A 22220-nucleotide genomic window follows, 5' to 3' on the forward strand; every position below is an offset into this window, starting at 1 on the left:
TCCGAAACAGCTCCACTTTCGGGGAGGGCAGGGGCACAAAAACTATTTTGTGCCCTGCCGAGAGTGAGTGATTTTTGTGTGGAGCTTCGTGCAAAATATTCTGCATTAAAGATCCAAAAAAATATGTTTGGAAATCAAAGTCAGGCGATCCTTCAGTTCGAATCAGTTGCTGGCCACCCAATAGACTCCTCGGTCTCCCCCTCGCTCCGTTTCTCTCTTTTTATTTATTAGAAATTCATTTTATTACGACTCCTTTTTGGACCCCTCCCTCGCGTGGTTAAGCAAAGCGTGAAATTAAATTTGACTTGCCTCCAATATCATTTTCATTTTCATAGTTTTTCCGTACTGCAACCGGAGTGGCAGGGAAGGGGTTCGCTATTCTAATAATACAAAAAATTCAGTGTGGCCAGCGAAGCTATGCACACACACATCCACACACAGACACATACTCGTACATATGTATGTGTGTGTGTATATGTATATTTTTTTGGGCAATTTTTTATGCTCCTGGGAGTTTGGAAATTGTAAAGAAAAGTCAGCGTGCGGAAGCGTAACGAACATTTTTATCCATGGCCATGGATTTTTACTAGGCCCTAAAATTATATTTTCATTGTTATGAACTAACCACCCCCAACCCCCTACCCAACAATCGACACGCCACCTTGCAACTTGCCCCCAAACCAGACCGCCGCCACACTAGCGCACCCTCTGGGGTTCATGCCATAAATGCAAGTCGGGAAGCAAACGATTCTCCCGCCCGTTGGTGCTGCTTGGCGAGCGCCGAGCGACTGAGTCCCGAGCTTGCTTCGTGGCCACTGCGATTGGGTCCTGTGGTGAGTACGCCGGGTGTGTGGTGAGTTTGGCAGCGCGTGGAAGTGGGTGGCAGAGCAACAGTTGGTCACTGGAAGCGCCTCTGGCGCACAGGCTGGCATTGGGCATAGCAAAAACTAAGAATCGAGCCGAAAATTTGTAATTGAACAACAGAAAACCAAAAGCTATAACTTATATGAGATAATTTGAGCTGGTTACTGGCTCTGCGGCGAGCCAGCCGATGGCTGCGGCTTAGTTGAAGCCTTCCAGTAGACGGTCTTAATGTGCGCACCTGGAACCTTGACGATGCCCACGGGGAGCTTACGCTCAGTGGACGTATAGTAGCAGAGCAACTTGCAGCATTGGGTCAGAATAACGTCTCCGTTGGGTGTCAGCATCTCCAGTTTCCCCACAAGCTTGCCCTTGTTGCCGCCCTTGCTGACCAAGCAAATTTGAATCATTTCGCCAAAATATGGCAAAATGTTCAGGTAGCCCAAGCCAACGCTCTCAGCGTTGACCTCGACGCGTGCGGGCAAGCCAGCAAGAATCTCGTACAATGGCGCATAGCGCGGATCATTATCATTTGGCACAGTCATTTTGTCTAGCTGCAAATGGGATAACGATGGGATAGTCGATGGGGCTAACAATAATTATTAGCAGAAATTACCTTGATCTTGTTGAAAGTTCGCCAACAAATTATTCCCCGCGTGCACACTGATGGGTGACGGGATGTGCCTGCCTGATAGCGTTATTATTAATAGTTTTATTTAATTTATCTTTTATATTTACCTTCTAGCTTAGACTTAATGCTAAGCAAATATTTTCCTAGAAAATATATTTGATGTGTCTCGTACACGAGCTGAAACGTTACTGAATGTGCCAGCCTGCCAGCCTGCCCGACTGCCTGACAATGTGACAGCAACATAAAATGTCACTCGATAATAGCACGAATGGAAATAATACACACAGAGTTGGGAGCTACACTGCTTGCCGACATCATCGAGTCATCATTGACGAACATTTCAGAATCAAAATCTTTCAAAAAACTACAACTGGAAAAACTCAAGACTAAAACTGGGTAAGAGTGGACTAAAGTGTGCCCACTAGTTTCCATAATGTAACTTTTCCTCATTCCTTCTGGGCAGATTATCAAAATGGCAGTTGGCATACTGGATGACGGCTTGCTGGAAATCCTGGCTTCATTAGGGCCGTGGCTGGGCAGCTGCGTGCAAGTGACCCTACAGGAGGGCACTAAACTGATTGGGCGCTTTGTGGCTGCCGGGCCGCTGGCCAAGCTGGTGCTGCACGACTGTGTGCAACATGCGGCTGGAGGTGCTGTGCCGCCCATGTACCTGGGCAACGTCACAGTGGCCATGCGAAATGTGCTCCTAATTGATGTCATTTAAATTGTTATGTTCAAATAAAAAGCAGGACCGAAGGCAAAGGGGCTCTCAATGGGTGGGTTATATCCTCGTTCCCTTAGCTGGCATTTGAAATCGGCTATTTCCCTCTGCAAGTTCGTACCAAAACGTATAATTTCTCTGGCCAACAAATTCTTTGGACTAATTCAAATAAAGGCCCCAATTAAATGCAAATTTTACTAAACATCACAGCCTGAGCATTTGCCTTCATTTTATTTAACACAAATTCTTCATTTTATTTAACACAAACCGACAGCACAGTTCGGCACACCAAAAATTAAATACACTCCTGTGGATAGTTCAAAAATATATTTAATTCAATTAAAACTACATTGGTGGCCTCACCTTTGCCACCTGCAGATCCTTGCTGAAGCGCAGCCCGGTCTGTGTCCTGAAAGATTACACGATGTTCGCACAATTTTCCAACTGATTCGATCTTTCCATTACGTAGAGTATATGCCTCCATTGTGGGCCTCCTTGTTCGGCAGAAAGACATCTGTGTCTATATCGGGAGAGCTGCTGGCAAAGGGCCGGTGCGAAAATGCTCGCTCAGCCACGTGGCGCTGTTCGTTTCGATGCCTCGCGACATTATGTAGTCCTGGTGCAGCAGCAAATTTTCGGCACCAAACCGAACTTGAGCAAATCCAGGATATTCGCTAGGGGCTGCTCCAGGTACTCCTTCAGCCCGAGCGAACGATTTCACAGTCGAGCCTCGAGATCAATGGGCAAGGTGGACAGCTGTTAAGGGCGCAGGTTTCTGGCTACTACGCATACCTGAGGTGGAAGAGGAGCCGCCGGATATAGCTTCTGGCGATTGTGATACACATACGGATCCCGCTTGATCGCATTGAATAGCTTCTCGATGGATAGCTCCTGCCGCAGGAAGGCACCGCAAACGATGCCAGTGACTCCAAACAGAACGTATCTGGCAATATCTTGGGGATCTGTCATGGTTTTTAGGACTTCAATTGTTGACCAACTAACACTAATATTAACATTAATTTAAAAAGCGCTTATTAACTGTCGAATTTTTCCGAGAATATGTAATTTTCTAACCGTATGTCTAGGTGTAGGTTCTACTTGATTATGACATTGAATATATTATAAAAGCAAAGACTATTCTTGAGAGAACTGCGCACAGGGCACTGGTTAATTCACTTGAGCTGTGTCTTGAGCGCTCTCTGGCTTTCGGGGTACGGTAATGCCTGAAAATGCACTCAGGACAGCCAGCTGTAACAGAGCAGCAGCGCTTAACAGCTTGTGAGCACTTTCCTTTTACAGCTAGTCAGACCGATCTCCGTTAACAGCGCACTGTAACCGCTCGCATTTAACAGCTTATGAATGCTCTTCTTTAGCTGCGCACTGTAACCACTTGCCTTTAACAGCGCACTGTAACCGCTCGACTTTAACAGCTAGTGACTGCTGGCTTTAGCAGCTCACTGTTAGAGCTCACAGAGCTTTAGCGGCCTTACCTTACAAGGCCTTGTAAGCTTTCGTTACTTACTTCCCCACACCCAATGTGATCAGACGATTTTATGTACATAAGCACAACTTTATCAGCACAGATTGCACACGCTAGCGAGCCAAAGCTGCGTTCTTTTGGGCTACAAACTTCAACACGGTTCGCATGTACCCTCCTGCAAAGGCATGCACATTTGGCATAAAATATATACATACATATAAGATGCAGGAGACGAGCAGACGGAACAAAATGAAAGCGACAAAATGCACACGTAAAGAATGATACAAAATTGTTTGCTGCTTCTGCTGGACAATGAGCTGCAATTTGAAAACTAACACAGAAAAAGTTTGCATTTCTATTTGATTTTGCTTTTGCTTTCGTCTTTGGCTCACCGTGTTTTTTTTTTGTTGCTAGGTTTTTTTTTGCCAAATTAATATATTTAAAATATGCAAAAATATTGGGGGTATAAGCTGCTGAACATAGAGAGAGAAAGAGAGAGAGAGGGAGGCATGGTGTTGGGGATGGATGTAGAGGTGGTTATATAACAATAATATGAAAAAGGCCGACAAAATACTTTAACAAATACCAAAAACCGACATTTTACCAACTGCATATTACGTTATGCATATTTCATTTATGCCCAAAACAAATACACAATGCAGGACCCACAGGGACCCAGCCGGCCGCACCAGGGGGATTGAATGGCTTTGCCCGGTTCCGACTGACTATTTACGGTTTTAACTCAAAACTTCAGATACTCTACGTGGCAGATTTCCGAGTGCTAACTGCTGGCTCCTAACTGTCTTGATGCAACCCATTAATGGGCAGAAACCTCTGTAGATCTCATGGACATTTCGGTACATTTACGGACACATTCTGTAGTGGTCGAAGACCCAATGCAATCCTTCTAAGCCATGTGACACATACACCCAAAACTGTAGCAGGGCATACGGGCATTGCATCTGCATCTGTCGGCATTTTTGCATTTAATGCCATAAAAGTTTATCTGCAAATGTGTCGCTGGGAGGCATTGGGGTACGTGTGTCTGTGCGCCTGTGTGTGGGGAATTGCTACTTTTATTTTCAGTATTTTAATTAAATAAAAATTTATTTGTTTACACACAGAGACGCAGGGACAGACAGATAGACCATACAGATGGACAAACAGACAGACAGGCAAATAGAGTGAGTCAGGGACAGAAGGCGAACGGAGGCGAATCAACGAACTTAATTGAGACCATTTTGTGCAATTTTGCTCTCGTTTACATTTCTCCAACTTCACACTCCACACTCCTCGACTCTCGACTCGACTCGACTCGACTCTCAACTCGGCTCGACTACGTCCACACTTTACTTAATTAATCACACAAAATATGTATGGAGGGATGGCAGAACGAAGGCAAGCGCCTGGAAAGGCGGCAAAAACATGTAAATTGGAAAAGGAATTTATCCCACAATTTATGGCGCAAATCCTACAGCTGGCACTTTGTTTTACTTTCATTTTCAAATACAGTCACATACATTTTTTTGCTTCCAGAGAATGTGAATCCATTCGGCTCCACAGCCACCAAATGTGTCTCCTTAAAATTTCTCTCTTCGGGGGGCATATTGGAAGGCCCCCTTTTAATTACAGGGCAGCCACAGGTCGATCCACTCACCTTGTCGCAGTCTCACTGCCTTTGTTTATATGCATTTCTATAAATTTAAACCATTGCTTTTCCGGTTTTAAATGTCGCAGCCCAAACCTTACATTTCGAGCACATTTCCGGCGTGCAAATGTTTTTACGTTTAGTTTGTTTATAATTTTTTTTGTTGCCGTGGGTTTATGGTTTCGTTTTTCGCGTTGTTTTTTCGCCATGATAAACATATCAAAAAATGTTTAGTTTTATCCGAAAATAAATTGTGCAAAAAATGTGTCTCTGTTTCGGCATACACTCACCCCAAACCGAGGATGCTGCTATTTTGAGGAGCTTTTGCCTGCAGCAACTCTGCAGTTTTGGTTAATTTATAAACATTTATTATTATCGAGGGAGATTACAGAATTAAAGCTTTGTGTTTAGGTAGCAATCCAAAGTCATTAAATGCGCAGTGTTTTGTGGTGTTTTTAGTTTACATTTAAATTTAAATTTGCATCAGAATGAACTTACATGGCAGGGTATCTAAAGCTTCAGCTTCAATCAAAGCTCTTTTCTCATCTTTTGTCAGGCACTTCTTTCATTTTTGCAGTATCACAGCAAATGAAAATGAAAATACAAACTATCACAGAAGGAGAGCGGTCAGTTGTAATGGGAGGGGGGTTGGGGAGGAGCTCTCTGGCTCTCTGTCTCTCTGTCTCTCTGTCTATGTGTTTGATGGTGTTATCGCTGGCGTTGTTTTTGTAGTCGTTGCTTCTGACAAAACGTTTCAATTAGTGCGATTATTACATAAGGCAACAAAAGCAACACAAACCCAAAATCGTTTTTGTCGCCTGCAATTTGTTTCGTTTGTTTCGCTCTCCTCTTCTCTCCTCGCCACTCCATTCCACTCCACTCCACCCCCCTCCCTTTGCTCTTTTTTTGACCGTTTTGTAAGTGTTTCAGTGTTTATTTGTTAGCCGTTTGACGCTTATAACTCACTCGACTTCTCATAGTGCGAGTCTCTGGTTGAGGAAGACTTAACGAAAGCGTGTCCATCCATACAGCGAGGTATGTACATACATATGTATGTACATACCAATAGCAACGTTTGCTACTTTTAAACATTTTTAACCATTAATTTCCATGTAATCGACTGTCTAGGATGGAATATGCAATGCATTGATGACCCTCCAGCAGATCAAGGTCTACTACTCTGCAGCCACCGCTGGCGAGAGGCTCAATGGGCATCGCTCCGATCGTTGACAGTCAGAAGACGAAACGACACCATGCGACCGTGTACATATTACATTTCAATTACTCTTATGCCTGAGCTTTACGCTTGGCTATGTTTTTCTTACACTAAAGAATTCGGAATGCGCGTCTGAGGGCGGGCCCCCTTAACTCTGATCTCTGGCCATGCACTCGCTGCGCGTTGTTTGGTATCCATTACGCTGCTGTCGGATCAGCTGTCGGCTCTGCTGTTGCTGTCTCTGCTGCTGCCTCTGCTGCTGGCTCTTATGCAATTCAGCAGCAGCACTCTCTTATAGCCGCTGCCTCTGCAGCACTTGCAGCTTGTGCCGTTTGCAGCGCTTACTCTGTCAATGCTCAACGAGAGCTTTGGGCTTGGAGTTGCTCTCCCGCTGTCGCTGCCTCGCGGCCGCTCTTCACGTCTCTGCTGGCTGCATTTTGAAGCGCGACTTGGCACAGTGGGCATGACCAGCATTACGGCGTTGAGAAAAGCACATTGAAGCCGCTCACGGGTAGTTTTCTCATGCATTGTGTGCAACATTTTATTGGCAGCTACGATTACAATTTAATTTTCTGTTCATTTAGATTGAGTTCGAACAAGTTCTATTGATCCACGCGTTGCTCGGTATGCCTTTTTATGTAAACTTTCAGACTGGATGGACGCCACTGTGCCGCAGTCCGGTTCGGGCCGCCCCGCCCCGACGCGCGCTGCCAGCGTCTGCCGATGTCGACGCTGAAGCCGACGCTGCTGGCAACTACGTACAAAAAATAGCATTTTTTTGGTGTAGCTTATTTTTTAAGTTTAAACAATTTGGCCGCCGCTTAGTTCTCTTTCGCGTGCGCCAAAACCCAGTAACCAGGTAGCCCGGCCAACAAATATTGCTCCAGCGCGGCGACACGACAATTTCGCTATAGAATTGTTTTCGATTAAAATATCAATTAAAATAAACCAGCTGAACGATAATTTCTCGATTTCGGTACATTTCTAGTATTATTGATCGGTTTTCGATAGTGTTTTCAGTTGTTTTCGAGTGCTACAGATCCATTTTCGATTTGGGTTACCCCCCAATTGATTGATTGATTGATTGATTGACCGCTTGATTAGCGAGCCGAGCCGCGTGAAAGTGAGTTTCAGTGTTTGTTTTTATCATTTCAATTGTTGTTTATTTGTGTGTGATTTATTTTTGTTGTATGTCGTTTCTGTGTTGCATTCCGAATTGCAAAATATTTTTGAAAATATTTTTTCAATGTCCATTTGTTTTTTTGTTGATGTGCTTGTGGTTGGGAAATAGCGGTAAAGCCTAACCCCTGACTGACCCACTACAGCATTGGGCAAGAGTGCGTGCTGAAAGCGAAAATGTAAGGCTTTTTCGGCAATTCCAAGTTCACGCAAAACGAAATGATTTCGCTCTGAGTTTATATCCCATAAGATCTTCAACTATTCACACATAAGTTATCGAAGTTTTTGAAGTAAGTTTTCAACATTCAATAAACATTTAATGGGACTTCATCAAAATACAGTCTTGACCCCGAAGCGAAGTTATCGACGCCATGGAAAGCAATTTTCTTACAGATCAGGTTTCCCTTGGTCCAGTTTGAGGTGCGACAGGTGCGCCGTGTGTATCTCCCATGTATCATGGGAAATTTCAACAAAATCCATCGAAATCTTCAACGGAACGGCCTTGAGATCCAAACAAATGCCGAAAGATCAACAAAAAATAAAAATCCACAGAAATAAGCAAATAAATAAAAATGTTAAAAAGGTTGATTTTTGGCGGATTCCGAATCGGTTTCGAATGGGTTTCTCGTTGTCTAAAGACGTCAGTCTATGGACAGGCGGGGCGAGACGGAGTCTGACGTCGAGACTGAAACTGAAACCAAAACCGAGACGGTAACGGCAACGGCGACGCATGCGCAGCGGAGTGTAAACAATTTTGACCCAATTGACGAGCTCCACTTGCCTCACCGCTCCCCTCAGACCACTCAGACTGCTGTAGATTGACGCATTCGCCTTTAGAGCTTATGCAGCTGCCCCCAAACGTGCCCCCGGCTGCCCCTGGCTGCAGTCGATTATGCAACGCGCAGAGAAAAAGATGAAAGATGCAACATGCAATTTGTGCAAATTGATAGAGCCTCACATCACGAGAAAGAGAGCTCAAAGAGATCACTGAAAATGAGAGATAGGCATAACATCTTGAATGAAAAAGACTTAATAGAAAATCGATCCACATTACAGTCAGTCCATTTCCTACAACCAATTAAGGCCAATTACCAGCTAATTGGTAGCTAAGAAGCTCCCACAAATTGTCCCCCAAAAGGTGCCCAAAAATAGTTTCAAATAGCCAAAGTCGCCAATTGACTGCTAATCAAAGCGCAACAAAACCTGGCCAAAAGCAGAAAACAACGGCCAAACGACCCTCGGGCCATCAATTACCACCTGTCAATGTTAAATCCGTCTTGCCGGTTACCATTTAGGGCCGCTGCACTGACCAATTGGCCCAAAGAATTTGGTCAAAAATTAATAAAACAAAACGTCCGAAAATGTTCAAAGTTGGGCAAGAGCCATGCGGGACCTTGATGTTTTTGGTTGGGTTTGGTTTTTTTGGATGTTTGTATGAAAGTCAAGGTCGAGCTTTGAGTTTGTGTTTTTTTATGCCCATTTGTTTATTGTCGTTGATAGTTTTGAATGCCCTTCCAAAGGTTAGAGCGCAATCGATGAATTTTTTGCCATAGAGAGCGGGCAATATACAGATCTGTGATTCACATAGATACACTAACATACACATATGTACATACATGAACCATTCGTGGGACTTTGGATTTAGCGTATTAAATCTTCAAGTGTATCTCCAGCTTCGGCCATTGATAGTTATTTGCTTAGCATTTGCTGTCGCGATTTTATTTGTTGTTTTTGATTACATTTTGAGGGTTCATTTTAATTGTTTATTTCCATCGTATTTTATGACAATCATTGCCGGCGGCGAGCGATACAAATTGATGAGCCACGAATGAGAAACTTTTATCCGTGGATGCACTTGAGAATTATTGTTGTCCAAAAAAGTGTTTTGGGTATATAAATTTGAGTATGCATGAACGTGGCACCTTAACGATGCCATGGTAGTGGAGCACAGTGTTGGCGGTCATCTCGACACAGTCCTCTAGCACCACGTCTCCGGTGAATGTCTCCATGGCGACCACACCGTGTAGGAAGCGTCGGACACCCTGCACGACGGATGCTATCTCCAGTTTCAGATACCGTGCCTGTCCGATAAACCTGCCAGTGTCAGGATCTTTGGGTATGCTTTCGAGAACCTCAAATTCAGTCGGCTCCATCTGTAATAAGAGAATGAGAATGCTTCAATCATCAAGCTTTAACTCTTTCTAATTCACTGCATTTTCTTACCTCTTTTGCGGCATTCATTGCCATTTGGAATTTCAAGAGACTCCTTTGCTAGGAGGAATGCTTTGCTCTTTGCCTGGGAACGCGTCAGTTGCATCAGCAACGGAATTATCAGTCCGCTTCAGTAATGGCAAATCTGGTGACCAACAAATGTATTTATGCAGCTGCGGAGTATATTTACAAGCTGTAAACAAGAGGGCGAACGACAATATCAGCAAAAGAAAGCAAAGCAAAACAACAAACAAGTCGAAGCCTTGTATACCCTCTTGCAGGACAAGGACAATCTGGAAGCTATACACTTTAGTGAAGTGCAAACTTTTGGCTGAAGCAGTTTCTTTTTCTTGTTAACTTAAAGATGCCGCCCGTGCCGTCCTCTCGCTCTCTTTCTCTATCAATATGTACGAGTATGTTTTATTTATTGACTCTCTTTTGGAGCCCCTGAAACGGCAGGATGCCGCCTTTTGACAGTTGGCACGTAGTCTTGGCCAAGACGCAGCGGCGCCAGCAGCAGCAACGGGAGAGTCCGCCGCATAAAATGTACCAAGACGATGGGGGCGTATACGTAATATGAGTTATGAGCCCGACTCGATGATCACGTAGCCGCCTCCCCCATGTTGGCGCTTGGTGTCCTTGGCGTCCACATTCTCCTTCCGCTAGGACTCCCCACTCCCTCATCCACTCGGAATTTTCCTGTGAAATAATGTTAATGCCAAACAATTAAGTACGAGGGGTGGAGGGTGTGTAACCCCTGCCCTGCCCTGCCCTGCCCTGCCACCATGATTGCAAATTTAATTACAACTGTAAACAATTTTCTTTAGCCGCCCCCTGTCCACCCCACGAGAGAGACACAAACAAAACAATTTTTCCTTTTGTTTTTTATGATATTTTTCCTTTCCATTTTCCGTGTGTGTGTGTGTGTGTGTGTGTGTGCGGCCATTAGCAGGGGCCAAAACTAAAGGGAAAACTGCAACGGCACACTGAAGAGTGAGGGTGGGCAGGTCAGGGCTGGTACGCGCTGAGAAAAGCAATTTTCCGGTTGAGTTTACAAATGGCGGGCGCGGTAGCGTCTCTACCCGTCCCGGGGTACCGGGGCCCGGCCCCCGGTTCCGGCGCTGAAAATAAATGACATATCACAGAGTCTGGTCACCTTTATGGGATGCCCAAAGTAAACATATGAAAGCAATGCCCAGATGGATGGTCAGCCCGTGGGGGTGGCGTGCTGGGTTGCTGGTGCACTATGGTAGACAGTGTACGTGTGCCAGGGGGGCGGTGTGTTGTTTGATGGGTTTGCCCCGTTCAGTCGTGAAACTGGTTCAGGTTCAGAAGAGGTTTTTGGTTTAGGGTTTCGAGAGTCAGTTGTTCATACAAAATAGAGTCGAATTTTGACGATCTCTATGGCTTTACTTTCTCTGCCTTTAACTATCTTCCTCCCTTCACTTATCTCTGCGTCCTGTTTGCATTTAAAGGATGTGTATGCCTACCCAGCGCTGCCCCACCAGATATCAATAAATGGTTTCCCCTTCATTTGCAGGCAGCTCTCGTAGCCCTGGTCGGTATATCGTTGTTTACACTCACACTCACACACCCACATGCACGCACACACCCACACAAACACAGAGAGATACACACAGAGGACAGTTATGAATGGCAATCCATTCGCTTAATGGAATTTCGTGTTGTTTAACTTTTACGTGGCGCCAAAGTCATGCAAGCGAATGGATGATAGCCCCCGTCTGTCCCTCTATTACACACACACATATAACACACACACGAACACAGAACACATGTGTTTTTGGGGCGTCCTTGGCAGCTGTTTGCGGGTCAACTTGGGGTCACCCCTTTTCCCCGTCCCACCACATAGAACATCGTCATAAAGCTTTATTAGCATTTATTATGCAAGACTTCTGTTGGGTCAAGTTTCTGTCTGTGTTTTAGTTTTATGATCACTTCCGACTCGACACCTGGCCCCGCCCATCACACTGTGGCCACTTGGCCATGTTTTAATTTCAATAAACGCACATTTTATGACTCCACAGGTTTATGGCCACCTCTGGCCACCTTAGACCTCAGGTTTTTGGCCACGAGTTGGATTTATTTATCTTTAATTTCAGTAGCCGAAGGCCAAACTTCAAACTCCATTTAACGCATAAAACGACGGGGTGAGAGGGTACAGGGAAAGCCATCTATGGGTGTGTAATCTAATAGAATTTGGGATCCACACACAAATCGACATTCAACTATGTAAAAATTAAAAAATCATGTCATACTTTCAGGCTTGGTCAAATAAAGAAATGTAGAAATGGAAATACATGGTAGACATTTGGGTAAATATCATATAGCCGTGTGTACCATGCCATCCACTTTTGTGTACAATAATTGTATGGAAAAATGCATGACTTACCGCTCAAAGTACGGACATCATAATTTCTAGCATTCATTCGGGTGGCCAAACCTGGCGGCATATACATATACATACATATGTACATATATACATATGTACATATGTAAAAAGTATTGTAGCAGTTTCTGTCAGTTCTGGTTCTACAATATGGACACTCATATCATATCTAGCATAGAGCAGCATTTCCTAAGTAGAGTAACGCTTATAGGAGGATGTGACTGTTGCTATGGTTAAGTTTCCGATACTCTCAGCTGGACCATGCAGAGAAATGTAAACAGTTAGAGAAATAGCAACCTCTCCCTTATTAGTCACTCAACGCGCTGCCATAGGCACATGTAAGCGCAGTTTATTTTTAGATATTTACGTTCTCAAATTTGTGCGAGAGAATTTCGTGGCTTAGAAAAGGCAATTTAAATAGTGAAGGCGTTGCTCATCTTGCTATTAAATATCAACATATATACAAATGTCATTGTCATAGTCCAATCTACCATTTTACAATATCTCTTCTGCCCTCATATGAATGTGGTTTTGAGGTGTAGCATAAATTTTGTGGGAGACCGCCCATGAAGGCTACACACGCACACACCAATCGCTGCCGACTTCGCAGTCGACGTCGACCACATATCGAGGGCATTTAAATCGCTCTTAAGTCCCGTTTAATTGGTACTTAGCATGCAAATGCGAAATGAGGCAGAGATCCCAGGCCAGCCAGCAATTGTCGTGCTCACTCTCTCCTTCTCATGGCTATGTCTACATCTTTCACTCTCAATCTCTTTGTCTCCTTTTGTGTGCTTATGCGTGCCAGTGAGCTCGAGTGTTTGTATCATTAGTTACATGTGTATGGACGTACATACATCCATGAACAATATGCAAGGCTGTGTGAGTATGATGACCATGACTAACTCAAAAAGCTCAAAGAGAGATAAATCACAGTTGTTCTCTTCACAAACTAAGAGTTGGAGCGAATGACATTGCAGCGATTGACCTGAAAGGGTATCACAAGGTCGACCCCTAAGCTCGTAATTGTTGCTTGTCTTCCGTTGCCCCCTCCAGCAATGCCGGTCACTTTGTCCTGCTTATGTGCAACTGTACTTACTCACGCAAATAGTGTGAGAGAGAGCGAGAGAGAGAGAGCGAAAGCGTCGTGTGCATGAGAGCAGAGCGTGAGAGACTGAGAAAGAGGGACACCCACTTGGTGTGCTTGAAAGAGAATCGAATCGCAACCCATCGAATCAAATCAAATTAAATTGAAATGCCATGCAAAAATATTTTGAGAGCAGACGGACATAGAAAATTGATTGATTTTTGGCTTCTGCAGTGAACCGCTCACGCCTCCGCCTCCGTCTCCGCTGGCAAACACCCGACCATGCCCACGCCCACGCCCACCCATTGATACATATAATTACAAAGTACCGTTGGCCAGTTGATGAGCCCGTTGGAAAACATAATCAAGAATGCGATTCTCGCTCTATGCCTCTGCCTCACCCACTCTTTCTCTCTCTCTCTCTCTTTCTTCTTCTACCCGAAAAAGTTTTAATTTCAAATGAAGTTTGTGCAGGGAAGGAGGTGCGGAGCGGTGCGGGCAGGACAGTCGGATGGGCAATAAAATAATCAAAGCGTGCACAAAAGTGCAACGGGAATTGCCGAAAAACTGGTTACAAAAGTAAGCAAAATCCAGCCAATGTGGAAGATGGGCACTGGGAGCGGTGGTGCAGGGGTAGGAGAATGCCATCAGCCGAAAGCAAGAGGAAGCCAAAAAGCACAGGGCAAAAGGAAGACAGATAGCGAGTTGGAAGGTAGAGTACCGAATTCTGGGCACCCCTTAATTGAGATACTTCGATACGTGGAGAGCTGGGGAAAACAATCATGGGCGAACTGGCACGCCCATGCAAAACCCTTGTTTAAGCATCAATAAATATTTCTAATTACAATCTGACGAAAACAGACCAACTTCCGGCAGTACTTACAGGGTATTCGTGCTAGAAAAAAAGGGTTTGCCCAGCTGCGGGCTAGTGCAAAGTTACCTGAGACAGAGGAGTGGCGAGGAGAGCAAAGCAGGGGAGCACCGTAAGACAGAGAGCGGGACTGACGGTGCAGACAAACTTAACTGGAAATCTAGTCGAAAAATGGGCAAAGTTGCATCGGACGAAGAAGCGAGTGCGGGGCAGTGAAGCACAGGAGAGCTGCCCAAATACCGATGCCGTTGGTCCGTAATGAGACAGTCGGAAGCAATGAAAGCAGATAGACAAGGACAGCTAATATGCGCCATTAGGGCATAATTAAAATGCTCAAGCAGAAGCAAAGGCAGAGACAGCAGGAACAACAACAAAAGCACCGAAAAGCTGATAATGACAACAAGATGAAGAAGAAGAAGCAGCAGGTACGTATCGAGCGGGGAGTGTGAGAGAGCAGCGACAACTTTTCTAAGGCGAACAAAGAGAGAGAGAGAGAGAGCTTAGGGCCAGGGCAAATTATTTTTAGGTAAAGGTGAGGTCACAGAAGCCAGAAGCCTGTGCGACCAAAACTGTTTTCATTGTGTGACAATAAGAACAAGGCCCTGAAAGGAAAAGCAAAAATGCGTATGTATCTAAGTGATTGCCTTACCTTTTATTTATTGTACCCTGTGGTTGCAGTTATTTTGATGCGTGAGTGGGACTGCAAAACAACAGTTACAATTTATTTGCATGCGAAAACAACACAATGAGAACGCGCACATGAAGCACTGCTAAAACTATGAGCGGGAGAGCGACAAATAAGAAGATCGCTTCAAGGGCAAGAAGTTTAAAAGGAGGATGATTACAGTGGAGCATGGCTAAAGGTTAAATAAGAGCTAAAGTGTATGCACAGGCATAGTTTGAATAAGAGTTAATTATGAATTGCAGTGCATACCGAACAAAATCTAACATGAATGCTTAACGCAGTAGATAGAACTTTACTGAAGTTGTAGTCTCTCAGTGCGAGTTGAATGCTTTTACGCAATGCCTTCGTCATTTACTAAATTTACTTGTATTCTGTCGGGAATTGGAAAAACAAATCACAGCCAAACATTGCTTCGCTCTCCGCACCACTCTACCCGCTTAGTCACTCTCTGGCTCACTTGACCTCTTTCCCTCTGACTATATCACTTTTCTCTGGCAATCTATGCAATGAATTTTGGCAATTAAGCAATCATTTCGCTCATATGCTAAACGAAGGGGAGCAGCAGAGAGATGGCCGAAGCAGAGGCAGAGGCCAAAGCCGCTGCAGCAGAGAAAACTTCTGATTGAAAGACGCTGGCAGAGCTGAAGTACATTCGAGATGTTATCAATACAAACCTACATTCAGTCATACAGACTTCCATATGCATATAGACCGACGTAAGCAATTTCTTAACCTAGTAGAGGGTATATTTACTTAGAGATCATTTTGCAGAAAGGGAAGCATGTACTTAATGGGCTTTCTTTTATATTTAAAGTGAAATAAATAAGTACATATATGCAAAGTGTACCCAGTGTACCCTAGATCATTGTGTCCCTGCGGTAAGGGTATCCAAAGCTTCGGCTGACCAACCGTTTCTGTTCGCCCTCTCTTTTTCTCTGCTTCGCTTCTTGCCAGGCTGATGATTGCCTTACGGTACAACAGGCAATCTATGGGAATAAAGATATGCATACGTGTGAGTGTGTGTGCGTGTGTGTGTGCCATGCATTTTTATGGCATTGCTCTTGGCAGCAGCAGAAGGAATGTCAAGGGAAGGAACGGGTAGGGTAGCAGCACAAGTACATGGAAAGCTCTCACTCGAAAAAGCAAAAGTTTTCACTTCAAGTAGTTTTTTCGTTCTGCTTGGTTTTTTTTTCGGGCGTTCCACTGTCGTTACTGTTGTTGTTGTTGCTGTTGTAGTTGCATCATCATTGGCCTGGCAAAAGAGTTTGAGCTCTTGAGTAGCATTAAAGCATCAAACGATTGTTTACGATGAAGAGAGTGGAGAGCAGAGTGAGTGTGCGATTCGATTCGATTCTCTTCGTTACCAAGGTACGCAAACTGAGAATAGATCTCTTTCTGGCTCTGATTGTGAAATTTCGTTTTGCAGCTCAACTCCAATCAGCCATCAAACTGGGATATTTATGGGGCCATAACCATGCCCGCCATGGCATCACAATTCCATTCTCTTTCGCTCGCTCTCTCGCTCCATCGCTCCATCCCATCAATCAGAGAAATGAAGTGCCAACGTTTCTGGCAAATGGGTCTAACCATCCATCCGACTGTTTGACTGTCCGCCTGTCCGTCGCTCAATTAGCCAGCCCAATATATTCACTCATTTCCAGCCAGATTTCTCAAACAGAAGGAAGTACAGGGAGGAGGAAGGGAGGCAAGCGATTGAGTTACAGCGGTGGGAATGTTTGCTATAATTCCTATAATATTTTTGCAACTGCAAATATTTGTATGCCCTTGCAAAGGGTAACCCTATTTCTCAGATAGCTTTGCCATGGATAGAAGAGAGTTTCTTGGGATCTCCCTCGCACTCAATCCGCTCTCACTTGCTCGTTTTATCCACGTGAGACTTGAACGAGAGAATATATTAAATTAGAGAATTAAATTAACAAAAATTAGAATTCTTAAATTTGAATCTACAAAATATTATTGTACAACTGTATCCAAAGCTTCGGCTCGCCTTTCGCTTTAGTAAACAACTTAATCTAGCTATAATTTCATCAATTTAGACTCAAAATTACATATTCTGTACCTCCATGTTTTCCACAGCACGATTTCGCATTGGCTGGCAAAAGGTTATTGTATTTTTGCAGCATTGCAGCATAATGACGCACGGCACACAAAATGCAGCACAAAATGTTTCAAATAACACTGTTTTTATGGCTCTGCGAGAGAAGCAGAGAGCAAGAGAGAGAGAGAGAGAGAGGGAGAGGAATTGAAACAATTTAAACTATTTTCACATTGCATTGAAAATTATGGCCAAACAATTAAGCAGAACGTTTCTGGCTTTTGCCCCCCACGCCCCGACCCAGAGTGGCTTGCGGCCCGAATGCTAGTTTCTATTAACTCTTTGGCCCCAAGAGGCTTAAAAGGCAATCACATACAAATACACACGCTCACGTACATACGCATTAAATGGCATTTGGATATTTGGTTATTCGGATATTCACTATATTTGGCTGAACAACAAAAAATACAATTAAAATGTAAAAATGTATTAAGCTACTTTTGCAATTTTCCTAATTACGCGCATTAAAAAGCAAAACAAAATGAAAATGTACACAATTATGCAGATGAAATGTTCGCTCTGGCGGTGGGTCGGTGAAGGGGGAAACAAGTTGACTTTCATTTTTGCAAATTTGTTTGTCACGCAATTTCCGACATCAGAGCAGAGGGTACATTTTCTTCGTGGTAATGGAATTATGCTAAATCAAACAAAATGCAACTGCAGTTTTATGAATACCTTAAGCAGGGCTTAGTTACAAACTGCAAATAGAACGTGTGACAGTGGAATGTTGTACCAAAGTACTTTCCCATTGGTTGTGTTATTTAATTCAATTTACCTAAATGTAGCTAAAAGTGTTATTGCGTTTGTTATATTTTAGAATGCAACACAGTAAATCCCTTAACTTAATACTGCTGGTCAGTCTGCTGTTAATGGGCCTGGCCATGGCCCAGGAGGATCGCTCCTCGAACGCACCCCATGTGAGGCACAAGCGTGGAATCTTTTGGGACTTCTTCCAGAAAATGGTCATCACAAAGAACCTGATAGTGGATGTGAGTACTACGAGTGGATGAATACCAGTCTTGATCATTTTATATTACTTTTGTGAACCAACAGCAATACACGGACACCAGGAACACCCTGAATGACATTTACAACACGGTCAACGAGCAGTTCAGCGATCCGGGCCCCGAGAAGCCCACCAATCGGCCACGCACCACAACCGAGAAGTCGGTAGGTATTCTCAGGATCTGGTCTCTCTCTTGATTCATTCTCTGAATTCTACTCTAAACACGACACAGTCCATCAGCGGGGAGGAGAGCGGAGGTGGGAGCAGCGATGAGCCCACCACCACGGAAGGATTCCAGATATCCCGTTACGAGCTGGGCCGTATCCTGGGTCGTAACTTCCGAGGCTTGCAGCGACTGGCGAAGAGCGAGTTCCAAGTGGCCCTCAATGTGAGTCGCTCTTTCAGCACTTGAACTTTTCGTAATCCCTAATCCGCTCCATCCATTCATCCATCCACAGGCCACCAAGTACAATCTGATGGAGTACAAGGCCGAGGCGGATCAGCAATTCGCCAACAGCCTGGCCGTCGAGAAGAAAAACAAACTGAAGAGTCTCAAGGGCTAACACTTGTAGGACCTTCACCCATCTTCACCCCCTTCACCAGTGCCTGATAGTAGTTGTCTCTGTGATAGGCTTCCTGCATAAATATGTACAGACATATCTCTATTCTCTTTTTTTTTGGTTATTTATTTGTTTGGTTATGAAATAAAGTGGGGAATGTGAATGAATGAATGTCCCCAGACGCATGCGAAATACGTATGGTGGTGTCTGCGACTATTTTTGCGTCAAATTAAAAAGTTTTCTGTCATAATTTTATTGATAAACTTTTAAGTAAAAAAGCGTCGCACGAAACTGTGGCACTGGCCAAAAATGGAAAACAAACCCCCGCCCATACTCCCCACCATCCTCCCATGACGAAGAAGCTCGAAAAAGAAACAGGAAACACTCAGAACGATGGAGAAGAAAGAAGGAAAGAAGCAACGAAGCTTGTGGGGAGGATAAAGCATGAAAATGGTTTTGGCTCGTAGCATTCCAGCTTTCGCCATCGCGTAAATACATTTTTGTAGAATTTACTAGAATACACACTAGAGAATGCTTGAAAAATATTGTAACATCAATAAAAAACATCCTAAAATATACCAAGAACCGATTAAAAACATATTTTTCCAAAATTTCTAGAAAATATCATAATATACTCCACAGTCGGGGTATTATTTGGAGTTTTTTCCAGAAAAATACCATCAAATAATTTCAAACTACAACGAAAACTCTCTATTTGAAATCTCTCATGAAAAATTCGCAACGAAAACTAAAAACAGAAATGCTCCACGTATCTACATATCTCTTGCTCTCATTCTTTCTCACCCTCTCTCTCCCTCCCTCCCTCTTTCTCTCTTCTCCTTTCACACATACCTACACATGAATGCAAGTTGCTGTTGCCTGAAATCGAAGTAAAGTTGCAAACAAATCCAAAAGGCAAAACTTGCTAAAATACAAAGACAGTTTTGGGTCTGCTGTCTGCTCTCTCTCTGGGCCACTACTCCACGCCTCTCTTGGTTGGTTGGGTCCCTGGAATAGTTAGCAGAAACCACTAAAAGTGTCATAATTCGATGCCCATGAGATGGCTGTCTCGAAAGTACGTTGGCCGACAAAACTTTGGCGGTAATGACTGTCGTTCGCCCTCAGTCGTCCTCAGTCCTTTCTTGGTCCCCGGCCCTCGGTCCCGGGCACCCCTCACAACAACAGCCAACAGTCGTGCGTATGAGCAACCTGCCTGTCTGCAAAGTTCTGTCGAAAAAACAACGGAAAATAAAAATAAAATATCAGCAAGGCGAATATTTGGCCGGAAACTTATCGAAAGTGGAAAGTGGAGTTCGAGTTTTGAGTTCGAGTTGAAGTTGCAATTGGAGACTCGCTGCAACATGCTGATGGCTGATCTAAAAGCCAGTTTACACAAATATCCCATAGACAAACAGATACATAAACGCTTTAATATATATTTATGCATAAACTGCCGCCACTTTGTTTTCCCAGAATGAAATAAAGATCTCCGTTGTCAGACTCTGCCCCATGCGCCATTTGAAACTCGATTCGACACTTCAATGTGATAATCAGATTTATTTGGTGTTTATTCTCACTTCGAGTTTGTTTTGTTGATTATGACAGTGAGTCAAACATGTTGATTGCTGCCTTAATTGTTTCTGGTTGCTTTTTGGGCTGACAAACGAGACCTGAACTGGACCGCTGGCCGCTGTCAATTATGGGCAGTTCCAACAATAGAACAATTAGTTGAACAGCAATAAAAACAGCCTCAACTCTGACAGAAAACGAAAAAGTAAAAACACTTTTGCGGAAGTTTTAAATGAAAATGAGTTGCAAAAGTCCAGCCAGCCAGCAAGCGATGACTGTCTATGGGATCGGGCTTATGTAAGTCGCAGTAAGTCAACAGAACAAGTTCAGACGATCAGACGATCAGCCTGCAACTGGCAGCGGAAGCAAACTCTCATTTAATTGGGTTCAATTCCAGTCAATCGAACGGCATGCTGTCAATTGGCATGCAGATAACGTCTTGGAATATATAATATATCGTACATCCAGCCTTTGGCAAGAGGCTAGATCGGTTGGATGACATTGAGACGACATACGCGACACGTCAATGAATGATAAATGAATCAAATCAACTAAGTGGCAGGCAAGCCGATCAAATAGTAAACAACAGAATGACACAAAATTTCAGCTGAAATGACGAATACACAAAAATCTCAAGTAAGGACAAACAACAAAGAAAAACGAAGCAAAGCAAAGCAAGTGGAAACGAAGCTACAAATAATCTGGAAAAGGCCGCAGAACAAACCGTTGTAAAATGTCTTTTAAATAATGAAGCAAGCCACAAACAAAAGCCAACAAAACATCACGCAAAAATTGCATAAATCTGTCGAAATTATAGGTTGGGAGCAGCACAGAACAAACAAACAAATTGGCGAAAGGGGCCGTCACGGCAGTTGATCCGTATCGATGCTCTGGTATATAATTTGTGGCAGTGATTGCCAGTGGAGAGTTGGGAATGTTTGTTTGGAGGAGAGATCGCTAGCAACGTGGAATTCATTTGAACTTAATTATCATAACAAAAGTTGTGTGTTGCTCCATTTTAACTATTGGCAAAATATTCGACATTCAATGTGCAGTGTGGAGATCTTTGAATCTACTTTAATGAGCTTCCAAGTTGATTTCTGAATTGGTTCCCCCTACGATCTTCATTCGATCTGATCTGTTTCTTCGCCATAGTTTGATGCTAGTTGGATCTTTATCTTCATGAACTTTGGAGTTGTGTTTTTTTTCCACTGCGCTTTAATTAACTGCTGGCTGATAAGCACTGATCCCTGGTCCCCCGCTTATCAACGGCGATTACAAAACCAAAGCAGAGATCGCGATCCGCGCACAGTCACTTCTTCCATAAACAATATTAATTTATTTGCGTTTGTGGATCACAATAAAAAAAGAAACAACAAGGAAATGTACGCTGCTGCAGTGGCGTTTCCATATACATATGGGGGATAGATGGACATCGATTATCGATCCTATAGAGCGGGTGGATGGGAGGGTGCAATGGGTGCGAGGGGCACCTTCTCGGTGGGCGCATCAAAGGGCACCGCCGACGGGGGCTTGGGCGAGGAGGTGTCATCGCTGAGGCGATGCTTCAGCTCGTCGTACTTGTGGGCAACGGAGCTGCCAAAGTCCTTGGCCCCCTCGCCGATCTTGTCGGTGTAGGGCTTGGCCGCCTCGGCCACATCCTCGGCACCCTGCTTCACCTTGCAGCCGAGACTCTTGAAGAAGTGCTTGAAGTCGCTGTCGTCCGGGCTCTTTGTCTCGTCGCAGTCGGCACGCACCTGGACCTGGACGATCAGCAGCACGGCGAACAGGGTGGAGCACAGCAAAAACGATTTCATCTCGACGGCTTGACGGGGGCAATGAGACTGAAGCTCGGCTCCGTCGGCAGCTCCCAACGAAGTCAACGGCGATAGCGACGGCGTCCAGGGGCAACCGGTTATGGTACCCACACACACACACCCCCTCTCTCTCCATCACCACGTCTCGCAGCAGC

General features: G+C 44.2%; 4 protein-coding genes across 4 annotated transcripts; 1 reads left to right on the top strand and 3 right to left on the bottom strand.

Moving 5' to 3' along the window:
* Positions 1–1025: 1025 nt before the first annotated feature.
* LOC117897165 lies at positions 1026–1663 on the bottom strand. The gene is made up of 3 exons (XM_034805840.1): positions 1600–1663; positions 1478–1545; positions 1026–1415 (listed from the first exon to the last, which is right to left on the bottom strand). The coding sequence occupies exon 3, from the start codon at positions 1404–1406 to the stop codon at positions 1026–1028; it is 381 nt and encodes a 126-aa protein (XP_034661731.1). The 5' UTR covers positions 1407–1415; positions 1478–1545; positions 1600–1663.
* Positions 1664–9229: 7566 nt separating this feature from the next.
* Positions 9230–15123, bottom strand: LOC117897261. Its single transcript, XM_034805988.1, has 3 exons — positions 14962–15123; positions 9960–10140; positions 9230–9889 (listed from the first exon to the last, which is right to left on the bottom strand). The coding sequence occupies exons 2-3, from the start codon at positions 9981–9983 to the stop codon at positions 9599–9601; spliced, it is 315 nt and encodes a 104-aa protein (XP_034661879.1). The 5' UTR covers positions 9984–10140; positions 14962–15123; the 3' UTR covers positions 9230–9598.
* LOC117897232 lies at positions 13911–19183 on the top strand. Its single transcript, XM_034805952.1, has 5 exons — positions 13911–14020; positions 17931–18102; positions 18167–18283; positions 18352–18507; positions 18578–19183. Exons 1-5 carry the CDS (start codon positions 13953–13955, stop codon positions 18680–18682), a joined length of 618 nt encoding a protein of 205 aa, XP_034661843.1. The 5' UTR covers positions 13911–13952; the 3' UTR covers positions 18683–19183.
* A 2435-nt stretch (positions 19184–21618) lies between these two features.
* LOC117897251 lies at positions 21619–22103 on the bottom strand. The gene is made up of 2 exons (XM_034805977.1): positions 21698–22103; positions 21619–21657 (listed from the first exon to the last, which is right to left on the bottom strand). Coding segments are annotated over exons 1-2 (369 nt in total). The 5' UTR covers positions 22066–22103; the 3' UTR covers positions 21619–21656.
* Between the last annotated feature and the right edge of the window lie 117 nt (positions 22104–22220).

This window comes from Drosophila subobscura, chromosome A (genome assembly GCF_008121235.1).
Source record: "Drosophila subobscura isolate 14011-0131.10 chromosome A, UCBerk_Dsub_1.0, whole genome shotgun sequence".
Lineage (NCBI taxonomy): Eukaryota > Metazoa > Arthropoda > Insecta > Diptera > Drosophilidae > Drosophila > Drosophila subobscura.